General features: G+C 43.4%; 1 protein-coding gene across 1 annotated transcript; it reads left to right on the forward strand.

Annotated features, from left to right (window-relative positions):
- The first annotated feature begins 10771 nt into the window (after window positions 1-10771).
- Window positions 10772-13059, forward strand: prmt6 (protein arginine methyltransferase 6). Its single transcript, XM_079181791.1, has one exon. The coding sequence runs from the start codon at window positions 10787-10789 to the stop codon at window positions 11840-11842; it is 1056 nt and encodes a 351-aa protein (XP_079037917.1). The 5' UTR covers window positions 10772-10786; the 3' UTR covers window positions 11843-13059.
- The last annotated feature ends 724 nt before the right edge of the window (window positions 13060-13783 follow it).

The following is a 13783-nucleotide window of genomic DNA, read 5'->3' on the forward strand; positions in this document are numbered from 1 at the left end:
AAGCGCAGGCGATTATTTACAGCTTATTAGCGCGCTGCAGCGGGGCATTACTTAGCTCCGTGCTGTGCGGCATGCCATCTTGACTGCGTCCTGGGACCTCGCAGCGGATTCCCGTCATCTCCGGCACATTGTACGTCTTTTGCACTTTCTTCCCTGGCAATGTGGCCCAACCCTTTACCGGCTCTCCAGGGACGGAGAATGACCAACTTTAACTAAATGTCCTGTGCAGCGGCCCAGAGTAGCCATTTAGGAATGCGGCGTAATGTTCCCTCTGGCGCTCGCTGCCTCGCCAATTAGAGGCCAGAATGGAGGTGCTTGTGCAGAGAGCGCCGCGTTAGACGGACGGCGTCATTGTTTTTCGGGATGAACACAGAGTAAAAACGAAGAGCCGGGGCTCACTGGATTGCCCACGGGCAACTTTTTAGAAAGCAAATGCTTTTCCAAATGTTAACTTTTAGAAGCCGTCACATCACACCCGGAGTGTTGTTACTAGGCAGTAAAAAAGGAGAACTTTGGGGAAGGAAATCAGGCGGTTTCCCCTGGTGGGAAACAGTGCACGTCAAACATTTAATACATGACTTTAAACCAAGCAGACACTTGCTGTGGGCCTTCTTTATATGTGAAAACAAGTGTTTTTCGGGGTGGACAGTAGCACTTTGTTTACTCTGCCGGAGGACACCGGCTATATTTGCCTGGGGCCCACATAGTCACCATGACAGGTTCAGATGAGGACATCCAAACCACCCGAGGCAAGACTGTACATTTTACTTTGGGTCGGCTTCGGGCAACGATAGAGCTCACGCGCTTGGGTTTAACAACGCTCAAGCACACATCACACTGCAGAAGGAAAGGGCTCTACTTTGATGTGACGCATCACTGATAACACATCATTAAGCTGAGTGATGCACTCCAATTAGAGTTCTGTGAGATATTTCTTAGTCATGTTACGCTGCGAATGATTTCATAGTGCTCTTCTATTATGAAACTCCAGATCCAGGTGGGTCAGTTCATATTTCAAAACACAGTGGGTTAATTGCCTGAATTAAATATTAATATTTGTCTCTTATCAACACAAATTGATTTTTTTTCACTTGGAAATGTTCCTTTCTGTCGTCATTGAAGCAATCCGACCACGTTTGAAGTGTGTCTGCCTTTATCGACAGGTCTCTTAGCCCGTCCTGTCAAACTCAGCTATTTGAATTGACTCTCGCCCGCCACACCTGAAGTAATGTCACAGTTTAGGTTGAGCACAAGCAACTCAAAACTTCACCGTCAAGATAACGTCAAACGGGAAGCGTCGTAGAGCTGCACACCGCTCACTGTCGAGCCATCTCTGCACTCGGCACCAAAGCTGATCGGGACACTGTTGACGGAACAGCAGTATACAGCATTATTGGAGCACATGTTTCAAAACCCTTTGTGCTGAATGTAAAATGAAAAGGAGATCAGTGGGGCTGGATTAACACATTGGTTCCAGAGTGTTGTTGGCTGCATGTGGAAGGTGGATTTGACTTTAGAGAACAGCATGTTTTAAACAACACACGTGTGGCGCAGAAGTGCTTTTATCATGTTTTGAGGAGATGGAAGAGGCAGAATTTAAGCAGCATGTGTCACTCGCGGCTAAAGAGATGAAGAAATCCACTACTGGCCTCTACATTCAGGGTTTTTTTAGCCGCCCTTTCCGCTCATATCTGAATCATGAGACCAAAAACTCGGCACAGGATCCTCTATCCGTCCACTTAGGGGCTTTCATTTCACAATTCCAATTCAACTGGAGCAGGTTGTGGACAGATCAATGTGTGCAATAAGACACACAGAGCATCGCAATTAGCAGTTGTGCTAATGTGCTTGAATGGATTTTCTGATTTGGTTGGAGGAAAGCAATACTGTCGCGCTAAATCTTTCACCACCTGTCCTCAGTCAGCGTCTCCATGACAGCACAGTCCGTCTGAAGCACCTCCGCCTCCCTACACCTGTATACCTCCAAGAAACGACTACTACTGCTGCATATACAGTATATATATGTATGTATGTACATATATATACATATATAGATATATATTTGTGTGTATATATATATATATATGTTTGTATGTGTATATATGTATATGTTTATCCGTGTATATGTGTGTATATATACAGTATGTGTGTGTGTATGTATATATATATATATGTTTGTGTGTATGTGTGTAGATATGTGTGTGTGTGTGTATATACATATATATATATATATGTTTGTATATATGTATATATATATGTTTGTGTAGATATATGTGTGTGTGTGTGTGTGTGTATATACATACTGTATATATATATGTTTTTTATATATGTATATATACATATATGTTTGTGTGTATGTATGTATATATATATATGTTTGTGTAGATATATGTGTGTGTGTGTGTGTGTGTATATACATACTGTATATATATATATGTTTTTTATATATGTATATATACATATATGTTTGTGTGTATGTGTGTAGATATATGTGTGTTTATGTGTGTATATATGTATATATTTATACGTGTATGTGTGTATATATACAGTATGTGTGTGTATGTATATATATATGTATGTATATACTGTATATATATATATATATGTGTGTGTGTGTGTAAATGTGTATTTATATATACACATCTGTATATATACGTGTATCGATATATAGATGTGTATAGATGTATGGATAGAGATGTATAGATGTATATACTGTATGTATGTGTTCATTATGGGACACCAAACGTCTCCATATAAACCTTTAGCTTTGAAGACAATGAAAGCTGTTATTGAGGTTTTATTTGATACAGATGAAGCTAATGTGCCACTATTGGTGAGCTGTTCTCCAGCCCCATCCCTTAATGTCGGTGCCAGTGTCTCCGTGTCTATCTGTTCAGATAAACCCTCCGCTGACACGCACTAACTACCACCGCGGGTTTCCTCTTCCCCCCCGTCTTGACGTCTGTGGAAGATGCGCGGTGCCTTAACAGAAAGTGAATACTGCCTTCTGTCCTCCTGAAAGAGCATCGATTTTTACTTTGCAGCACCCAAGGTCAGCACGAAGAACACGCCGGGAGGATCTTATCACCTCAGAAGTACAGGCCTCTCTCCCAGTCTATTTATTGAAGGGAGAATAAACACAAATGAAGTTGAGAACACCGCTGTCTGACTTATCGTGACCTTGCATAAAAAAAAAAAAAAAATGCTAAACTGTTCTGAGTTTTGAATTAAAATAATATTGAACAATGCGTTACGTATCTTTTAATTGTATAGCTTCTGCTGTAAGCTACGCGTCTGGGTTTTCTCTGTGCCTGTTTATCATTCGAAAATGTACACCCTAACCTCAGACTGAGCGTTTCCTCGGCTGTTTGTGATATCATTCTTAGGCTACAAAAGGCAACACACACACTGCCTCGAAGGCAGTAAACAAGTAACGGGCCTAATCGTGGCAGGTGACGGGATTTCTAAATGAATTCTTTCCCAGTGAATGACTTTAACTTGGCCTAAAGTGCACGAGTAGGATTCAAAGTGACAGCAGAACACGGGGGGGGTAACGTTGCATCAAAGAGGGAATAAAGACGATGCAAATTTTCCGAACACAAACATTACTCATTACATGATTGTGTTGTTGTTATTATGGAAATTCCCCCCCCGACACATACAGTGGCACTATGTAATGAATCGCAGTTTGAGAACCGCTTGCTTTGCTTGATGTTTTGTGGTAAAGTTAACACATGAATAACATGCTCATGATGGATTCCACAAATCATCACAACACAACTTGTATTTTTTCACTCACAACGAATACAATACTGGGATTTTGTTATTTGACAAGTTGCCCGGGATGCTAAGCTAACCGGCCAAAAGGTGTCGAACTACTCCTTTAATTGAGTTAACGGGTATATACGTCTCAATAGCTTGTCCTTTGCTGGCTTTCCCCACAGCTACAGAGAAGAGGCTCTCACAACTCGGACTTCCTCGTCAGGAGAAAGTGTGGAAGCTGCAAGAAGCCTGACACAAAATCTCATCCTCTTTGGCCGAATGGATTGATCCTCTCACACGGCCCGCATTTGCATGAAGTCGACTGAATCTTCTGCTCGTCTCTTGCCCTTTGCCCCGCGTTTGCGTGCTCGCTTTGCACCACGAGTGAATTACTCGCGTCTCGTGGAAAAGGAGTGGAGGCAGAATTGATTTCTCAGTGGTCTGCAGCTGGTGCTGGTGATCCATAGTCCTCGTCCTGATGTTACGGTAGAGGTAGAGGAGGCAAAGTCTCACGTACCAAACAGGATTAGCAGGCAATCCCAGACGCCTGACTACAAACCTGTGTCTGCATATATTAGTCCCACCAGGATTTTACTCATCCATTGCTAGAAGTTTACAGTAGAAGGCTGGCTCTGCTGAGGAATTATGATTCATCTGAAAACTAATAAGTCGTAGAAGTGTGAAGAATTTTCTCAAACAAAATGATTTAGACTTTTACAGACATTTACCGATAGAAACCGTCGCTCCGTTGGTGGAGCAGGTGGTGCGGTGGTGGTTCCCGGTGCACAGATTCCAGCTGAGGAAATGAATGCTTTGTGAAAGAGTCGTGCAAAACAATGTGTGACTTAAAGGCTTACTTTATTGCTGTTTATCACAAGCACAATCACCAGATTTCAGTGAATAACTGTCAATAGAGCTCAAGACCGTTTTTTTAGCCAAGCTAGGGCGTGGCTCTAGGGAGGACCGTGTCACGTTTGTACAGATATTCATGGTTCCCAGAGGATGAAGCCCGGTGACTTTGGTAATGCCCTGAATTTAATCCAGCACCATCATCAGGTCATACTCCCCGATACTTTGTTTCTCTAGTACTTTCGTTTATCCAAAGTCTGTAGACTCTTGGTAACAATCAGCATGTAGAATATTTTATTTAAGCAAATGTACATCACGAAGACACTCTTGTTTACTACAACATTGTTTTTTAAGGAATAGTTCGACATTTGGGGAAATATGTTCATTGCCTTTCTTGCTGAGAGCTGGATGAGAAGACTGATAGCTAAATATGAAACTAGCCAGCAGGTTGTTAGCTTAGCATAAAGGCAAACAGCTAACCTGGCTACAGTTACCAGCACCTCCACAAACCTGTGTACAGACTCAATCTACACTCATGCTCATTTCTCATTCATGCATTTCAAATGAAGTGCCTCGCCACATCATTACAAGACGTTATACAATTTAGCCATGTACAGTATATTACGAGGCACTATCAGTGTGTCATAGTTATTCATTTTTTTGTATTATTTGTTATCTACCTCAGAATCTCCTGATGTTGTTTATTCTGTAACATGTCGTATAGTTTGTTTAAGATGTACACAAACAGAAATACAAAAATGCTTCAACATATTACGTACAACATATTATCTATTGAACAGAGCTAGCCGTTTCCCCCTGTTTCAAGTCTTAATGCTAAGCTAAGCTAATCACCTGCTGACTCTAGCGTCATATGAAGCGCACAGACATTAGAGTGTGATTTATCACCCGATAAGTGTATTTCCCAAAATGTCAAACTGATCGTCTAAAGACGTGCCTTAAAGACCTTTTTATCTTTGATTGTTAAACTACTTTCTACACAACAGCTGGTGATAATAGACCTTGTTTTAGGTCTGTATGATATTGTAAATAGCAGCATAACCACCTCAGACTTTGGGATTGTTATTTGCACAGTCCTGATGGGACTATTACGGCATCTCCTCATCTCTGTGCTTATCAAATAACGCCCATTAACAGACAATATTTCCACTTTTACAAATTGCGCAGTGGGTTAGCCATGGAGTCAGCATAATACCCCCCCCCCCCCCCCCCCCCCCCCCCCCCCCCGACGCGGCCATAACGGCTGTCACATGCAGGTTGTTCTTAGTAATTTAATCTAATTGCAGTGTAATGTAACTGATACTGGGGTGGCATGGGGGGAAGTGAGTCTGCAGGGAAAGGGATGTAATTAATGAATTGATTACCGGGGCTCTGGATTGACAGGCCAAGATCCTGTAAAGCGATTGGTTGGGACAATAAGAAGGAGGAAGGCTTAGGGGTGGTGTGTGTGTGTATGTGTGTGTGTGTGTGTGTGTGTGTGTGTGTGTGTGTGTGTGTGTGTGTGTGTGTGTGTGTGTGTGTGTGTGTGTGTGTGTGTGTGTGTGTGTGTGTGTGTGTGTGTGTGTGTGTGTGTGTGTGCGTGTGTGTGTGGTTCATGGACTGTACAAACAAGGGGAATGAAAACGCCTGGGGCAGGACATCTTTCTCTGGCCGTTGTTTTTCCTTTCCACTGATAAGTACTGGCACACAGTGTGTCCGTATAGGGAGATGTCAAAGCATGAACATAGATAACAACGCGCTTGGAGAAGGCATCCGGATGGATCCATGCGTGAAACAGTCTTTTTGGGGCGAGATGAATTATGTTTGCTGCGAGAAACAAGGTGAATAAGGAAGCTAATAAGAGATAGGAAGTGTGTTACGACACACCAGCATCCACGGATGTGGGCTCTTTCTCTGGGAGTGAGATATCAAAGTAGCCTGGTATTGATCCCCGGGAACGATCGATATGAAGCCATCGCACCTTTGTATTTGTTGCTCAGCAGTCTGCCGTCCTCTGAGACGGGTGATCATGACACCAAAACTGGTGGCTGGGTGTGTGCACGTATATACATATATATATATATATATATATATATACTATGTACAGTACATGCATGTGCGTGCCATGCTACTGTGGGTTGAAGTGTCTTGAAGTGGCCTCTGCATGCTGTTTGTGCCGGTTGCTATGCATGCACGTGTACATATCTAAGCATGCAAGGTTGGGTTATTGTGTGCGTTTGTGTTGCAGCAGCCGACAGGTCCAGTAATACTGACAGGACGCAGGCAGTTCCCCATGAGGCTGTGCATGCTGACAGCAGCTGGCCAAGAAGAAGAGCAGCTGCTGATGGGCTTCTAGTACAAACAGCCCACACTGCGCTTCCCCTTCATCTCTCTCTCCCCCTCTTTAGACATCTATTCACTTGTTTATTTCACCGTCTTTGTTTTTGCTGCTCATATATATCCTCCCACTTTGTCTTCTCTCCCTCTTCACAATATCAAAACATCTTTTCTCTCTATTTAAGACAAACACACACGGCATGAATTCATCGCTCAACTTTTCTAGCTTGAGGGAGGAGGAAGATGGAAAAAAGAAATATCGAAAGCTGGTTATCGATTTTTGCCACGACGCCCCTCGTTGTCCACAGTGATTGGGCTTCTACCAGTCCCGCCATGCTTGACCAACACACACACACACAATAAGGACACACGCTCCAGCACTCTGCCCTTCCTTGGACCTGATCATGAGCCCCATCAGTTGGATGTGGAGCTACGATTTAGGTGCGCAAACAGGAATTGGCCAAGTTTAATTAAAGAGGATGAGCTGAGCAAATACGGGGCTTTAGAAAAAAAAAAGAAGAAATCTTCCACTCATTTCAAAATGGAGAAGTATTCAGATTTCTGAGGCAGTGTTTGGGACTAGATGGTAGTATGAGGTAAGGAGGTCCGTCCTGGTGTCTGTTCACATGCATAACGGAGGACGCACCGAACAACAGCGCTGAGCAAAACAACCACCCAGCACACCGGGATCATTCCCTTCATCACACCATGTCGGCCATGTGCAGATATTGTAGATACAGTGAAATATAGATATTGATCATTTAAAACAACAACATTGGTACTGGTTGTAATCCTGGATTCGCTTTGTTGAACCTGGCTCAACTTTTGCCACAACGCACTGCAAAGAAATCCACCAAAGCACCAAAGCCGGCCAATCAAAGTATACGTGCAAGCATTAGGATTTTAATTTAATGTAATGTGAGGGGTTAGGTTGCACAAACTGTTGATACTAAGTAGTCTCCATGTTTGTATAAATCATGAATTAACAGAATATTTCCCTGCCTTCTTTATCTTAGCATTAGGTGTGGTGTCTGATATGTATTATTCCCATGAGGTCAGTATATGAATCATCCAAATGTTCGTGAGAGCACACTTTTCTATATCGGGAATAAAGAGAAGTGTATTCAGAATATTGCTTTTTAATGAGCCAAAGAGTAAACAGCACAGTAAAATAAAATAAAAACAAAATGAAATGTAACAAATGGATGAAAAAAATAAGGACAGCGTGAGTCATGAGTTGAAACAGTGGTATCCATGTAAAAACCTCACCCAATAAAAGATGGTAATTTAAACATTTTAACATCAGCATCCTTTACACACTCTGAGTTCTAGAAACAAGTCTGTATGTTAAGAATTCAAAAAAGGATATGAGTAGGCAGGCAACACACCAATAATGTGGTGGTATAAATAAACGTGTGCTATAAAGGAACAACCCCCTTAGCTGTGACATAATCACAACATATGCTGTCGTGGGCTCTTGCTTTGACTTGGTCACGGGTAGCGCGTGTACCTCAGCATCCACGGTGCTCCGGTGGACTGCAGCCTTTGTTCAGTGCAGAGAGGGGACGCCGCCGATGTTTCTGTAACACCGTAAGATGTTTAATATGAGAAAAACATCTTCACCTGATTCCCCTGTAATCAGAGTAGGATTTTGCCCGGGTTATTGTTACCCTGCAGCTGTGATGCACGGTCGTGACCTGAACCCGGGTCAGCTGTGGCAACTCGCTGGATAGCTGACTTTTCTCTGCAGGAGTACGGAGGCATTGTCATTTACTTACTTTTTAGGGATGAAGCTAAACCGCGCCAGGCGTCTCGGTGGGAGCCGAGTGCTGGCTGTGTCTGTGGGCCTGGCAGCGGCTCTACCTGAAGCTTCAGAGGAGGAGAGGACGATGTGGCCAACAGCTGCTTTTCGGTCTGCCATGTCTACCGGCTACATCGCCTCCTGCCAAGTGACTCACAATTTTGAATTCCGCTGTCTGTATTTCACGGTTCAGTAATCTATGCTATTGTATGTTTCCATTCCTCCTTTGCACTTCGCTCCAATCGTGCTTTTGACCAGTCGGTCGTGGGCGTTGGGCTTTGATATTTGGCTCACTTTAGGATTACACTGCATCTTTAGATAATGTTTGGCGTTATTGTGTTGCTGGTTTAACATAAATCAAATATATCCAAAAAGGGAAAACTGGAGCTTTGAATATCAAGTCAGTGTTTACTACAGAGGTATGGCTCATTTCCCCCTTGATGGTTGCTGTTTCCATTACTCAAGCTGAAAACATATCAGTTCATGCAGAATTATTTCCCTGCTTTTATTCTCTATATCATTTTTGAAAAGACTGAATTATTAAATGCACACATTTTCCCAGGAGGTGCTTGTGCTTTAAAGGCAGCATTGGATCCAAATTTAGAAGAAGCGTGTAAATGTGAATGCGCACACACATACACCCACCTAACCAGCAACAAACACACACACACACACACACACTTGCCAGCAATATTTTCTTCTTATTTCGCAATGCTATTATTTCACATTTCCTGCATTTCCCTGTGCTGTCTTCTTGCTTTAAAAGCGTGTCTTGCAAACAACTAAATACAGCATCTTGCTGTACTTCTCATCTCAAACTCTCTGCTTCCATCTCTCTTTTCCCTCATCTTTATGAAATGGGATACAGCTCCTGCTCATTTGTCCGGTATCTTTTGCCAAAGATCTCTGAAACAAAGTTCAAAAGGGTCCCACGGGACCGCCGAGAGGAGAGGAGAGCTGAGACACAGCTGTGTGCTGCCTGCCATAACTATGGGGAGAGCTCAGAACTGGTATAAGGGCCATGCTGTGTTGTGCAACAAACTGTTCAGTAGGTGTACTGTAGATGGTTGGATGTTAATTATAGAGAGTGAATTGCTGAAGATAATGTATGGGCCTCTGTTGATTTGTTGATTAGAATAGATATCCGCACACTTAAATCTATGCAGAGAACACTTTGTTTTTTAGCTTTCGGTCTAAAAGGACCTTCATCAGATACATGGTTTTCTACTCTGAAATGTAAAACCTTGCAAAGGTAATATGACAAAAAGACACTGTATCAAGAATCAGATGAAGCGCTGAGCATTGCGTGGTGCACGGTGCAAAAGACTTTCAATTTCAATATTTATTATTGGCACGAAATATAAAGTCTAAAAAAGATGATTGACTTGACTTTCCGATGAGTATTACCTTGATGTCATGTAGTTATGGTTATTCTAGCCACTCCTTACATCTTCTTCAACAACAGCTGGGTGCAAATAGTTTGGAATATTTTCTCCAATAATTAACTGTAGCCTCATGAAAATGAACACAGAGGGACAATAGTGTAATATAGATTAATTGATAAAGGCATATAATAACGAAATATTAATAATGGGAGTTTCTCAATGTCCAATTAGTGTTAAGGAATTTTAAAGTAGGCCTATTGTTCTCAAAGAGAAGGCAACACTTCCGGTGGTATTTTTGATAATAAATGTTATTTTATGAGGACATTACAGGTGGCTTTATTCGCCCCCTGAAAAGCATAATTGAGCAAGTTCCACGTCTTAAACTGAGTTGGCAAACTAGAAAAAGAAGGGAGAGGCGCCGTTTCTGTCATTACTCGCCACCAAACCCAGTGAGAAGCTCGATGTACCCACTCCTCCCCCGTCCGTGAATGCAGCACCGCTGCGTCACTGTCCCTCGGTCGCGGGAATTGTAGTCTATTTGAATACGTGTCCCTCGTATTGTGAGCAGCGGGGAACTACAAGTTCCAGATTTAACAACGCGGAAGTGAACGCAACAAAAAACACTCTGAAGTTGCAGCCCCCCAGACTCGAGAAGATGTCTCATGTCGTTAAGAAAAGAAAATTGGACAAAACCCGGCAGGAGAGACTGTACTTTGACAGCTACACCGATGTGACCATCCACGAGGAAATGATAGCGGACCACGTGCGGACCAACACGTACCGTATGGCCATACTGAGTTACAGTGAGTCCATACGGGGCAAAGTTGTCCTGGACGTCGGCGCAGGAACCGGCGTGTTGAGCATTTTCTGTGTCCAAGCCGGTGCTAAGAAGGTCTACGCCGTAGAAGCGTGTTCTATTGCCGAGCAGGCGGTGAAAATAGTGAAGCAGAACAACATGGAGGACAGAATTGAAGTCATACGGGGCACGGTGGAGACGGTGGACCTGCCGGAGATGGTGGAGGTGATAGTGAGCGAGTGGATGGGCTATGCCCTTCTGCACGAGTCCATGCTCAACTCGGTCCTCTACGCGCGCGACAAGTGGCTGAAGCCGGGCGGCGTCATCCTGCCCAGCAAAGCCGAGCTCTACGTCGTGCCCATCAGCGACCCGGTGGTGGAGGACCGCTTGCACTTCTGGTACACCGTCAAAGACCAGTACGGCGTCGACATGTCCTGCATGTCCGAGTTCGCCGGCCGGTGCATCATGAACTCCGACATCACCGTGAACTCGGTGACCGTCGAGGACGTGCTCTCCCACCCGGCCCGCTTCGCCGAGCTCGACCTGCACTCGGTCACCACGGAGCAGCTGCGGTCGGTGAAGGGCGAGTTCCGGTTCAAGTCGTTCGGCTGCGCGGCGGTGAACGCGTTCTGCGTCTACTTCACGGTGACGTTCCCCTGCCCGGACAAGCCGCAGCCGCTCGTGCTCTCCACGTCGCCGTTCAAGCCGGAGACCCACTGGAAGCAGGCGGTGCTGTACCTCGACGCGCCGGTGGACGTGGTGCAGGACACGGCAGTCACCGGGGAGATCAGCATGTTCCCCTCGGAGGAAAGCGCCAGACACATATGCATCCACGTGGACTACACGATAGGAGAGCACAAAAGACAGTCCAAGACCTTTTCCATCCCTGACTGGAGCAGTGAAGCGCAGTCCTAGTGTGGCTTCAACATGTAGTGTCACAGTGTAATCACCAGGCAGCACACTCAGAGGCCTTTTGTCTTATTCTCCGTCACAGAGATGCTCACTGTGGTCTGGAGGGAGCGATGACTGTTCTGACCTAAACATCTATGAGGTCTCATTCGGCCAAATGCATGAAGGGCCCTCAGCTGACACCTCTGCATACACACACTCATGAAGGTTTATGCTTGTTTTTTACATAATAAATCATTTGAGAGAGCATTTGAGACATTATTTGGCCAACACAAGAAGCATAACGCCTCCTCCGGACTAATGAACGGTTTTAGGTGTGTGTGTGTGTGTGTGTGTGTGTGTGTGTGTGTGTGCTGCTGTGTAAAGCCGAGTGAGGCAGGTTTCATCTTGAGATTTTACAAGTTGTTGAATAAACTCAATGCCATGCTGCAGACATCTGATATTCTGATCCATTTAATCATGCACATTGTGCGGAATCTGATGAAAATGCTTCGTTCAAATGAAGGATCGGAGCGATATATTGACTTGGACTGGCTGCAGTCAGGCAGGAGGTGTTTTTACATTGGCTGGTTTTCACTTCTTCATAACAGAACTAAATTGGCTCATTATTTCTGGTTAGGACACACACTCACCCGGTTGCCAGAAACTACGGACTTTATCCAAAGTTGTAATTGTGATGCAGCATTCTGCTAAATGGCAAAGACTCACAAAGTATTTCCTTCCTGAGCGTCTCTTGCTGCCTCCAAGGGACTGAGTTGTGAAAATGTTTTATTATTTTAAAAAGTTTTTAACATCAGCAACAATCATATTTCATATTTTCATTAAAGTTAATAGTTTAATGGCCACGTTTACAGATTTGTCGCTCATCATTCATTGAACACGTCTTGTCTGGGGATCATTGATTGACTTTCTGTATTATTCTTGAGTCACTGTACGGTCAGCGGGGTTGGGTTTTGGAGGATTCTATTGCAAAGAGTTTGGTGAGCCGATGTGTTTGAAAGACAGTCGTTTACCAGCGATGCTCATCACTCAACAAAAGGGAACCGGACTCTAATGAAGTGTTTCATGTGTCATGAGTCCTGACTGAATGCATAGTATCTAATAACGTTACGATCGTTACTTTTGTACAGCTTCCTTCTTTCATCTCTTAACTTTCCAGCTGCACGTTTAAACACTCGTATTAAACGTGTGCTGAGAGCAGACTGTGCTCATCCAGGAAAACTTTGGGTTAATTATGAGGTTTTAGCGTCTCTATCTATGAGATAGCTCATGAACAAGATGCCAATACACGTCTTTTATTATGTGAGATCATTAAAAATACTGATAGTGATCATAAACATGTTGATGCTGGGTTTCATTGACATGCGAGAGGCCACAATAACAACTATAGTGTTCCTTGCTGAATGGATATAAATACATTTAAACAAAATGCTAAGAAAATATAATTTTAAATTATAATTGCATAAGTCAACTGTAGTGTTAGAAAAACGTATGCACACAAAAAACTGACAATAAGTTTTAAATTAAGTCATTCTATTAAAACTCAGTATTTGCATTGAGCTGCTAAACTACTGTACTGCTCCTTTAAGTCCAATAATGAATCCTAAATGATCATTTTACACAGTTTTCTTCCAACATTCACTGTTTCTGTAGATGCATTATTATCGTTTTTTTGTGGAATCCTGTGTTACTCCCACGTCAAACCAAAGCTAATGTGTTGATGACATCTTTGTGTGCATAAAGTAGATGCTGTGGACTGATGAAGTCTTTCTCAGTGCGCATTGAATTCAAGCTATAACATGAGAATGAGTCTTCTCTGCATTCTAATTACACAGCAGATAATAAACACACACACTTTCCAGAGAATGCTCCATGATAATCCATCGTTCACACCCCGTCATCGTTTGAAATATGGTGTTCATTGGTTTCAGTGTCACCGGTACTTGT

The sequence above is a fragment of the Pholis gunnellus genome, assembly GCF_910591455.1.
Source record: "Pholis gunnellus genome assembly, chromosome: 20".
Taxonomy (NCBI): Eukaryota; Metazoa; Chordata; class Actinopteri; order Perciformes; family Pholidae; genus Pholis; species Pholis gunnellus.

Excerpts from the sequence above, each read along its gene's own strand:
- prmt6 (XM_079181791.1), top strand. The coding sequence starts at position 10,787 with ATGTCTCATGTCGTTAAGAAAAGAAAATTGGACAAAACCCGGCAGGAG.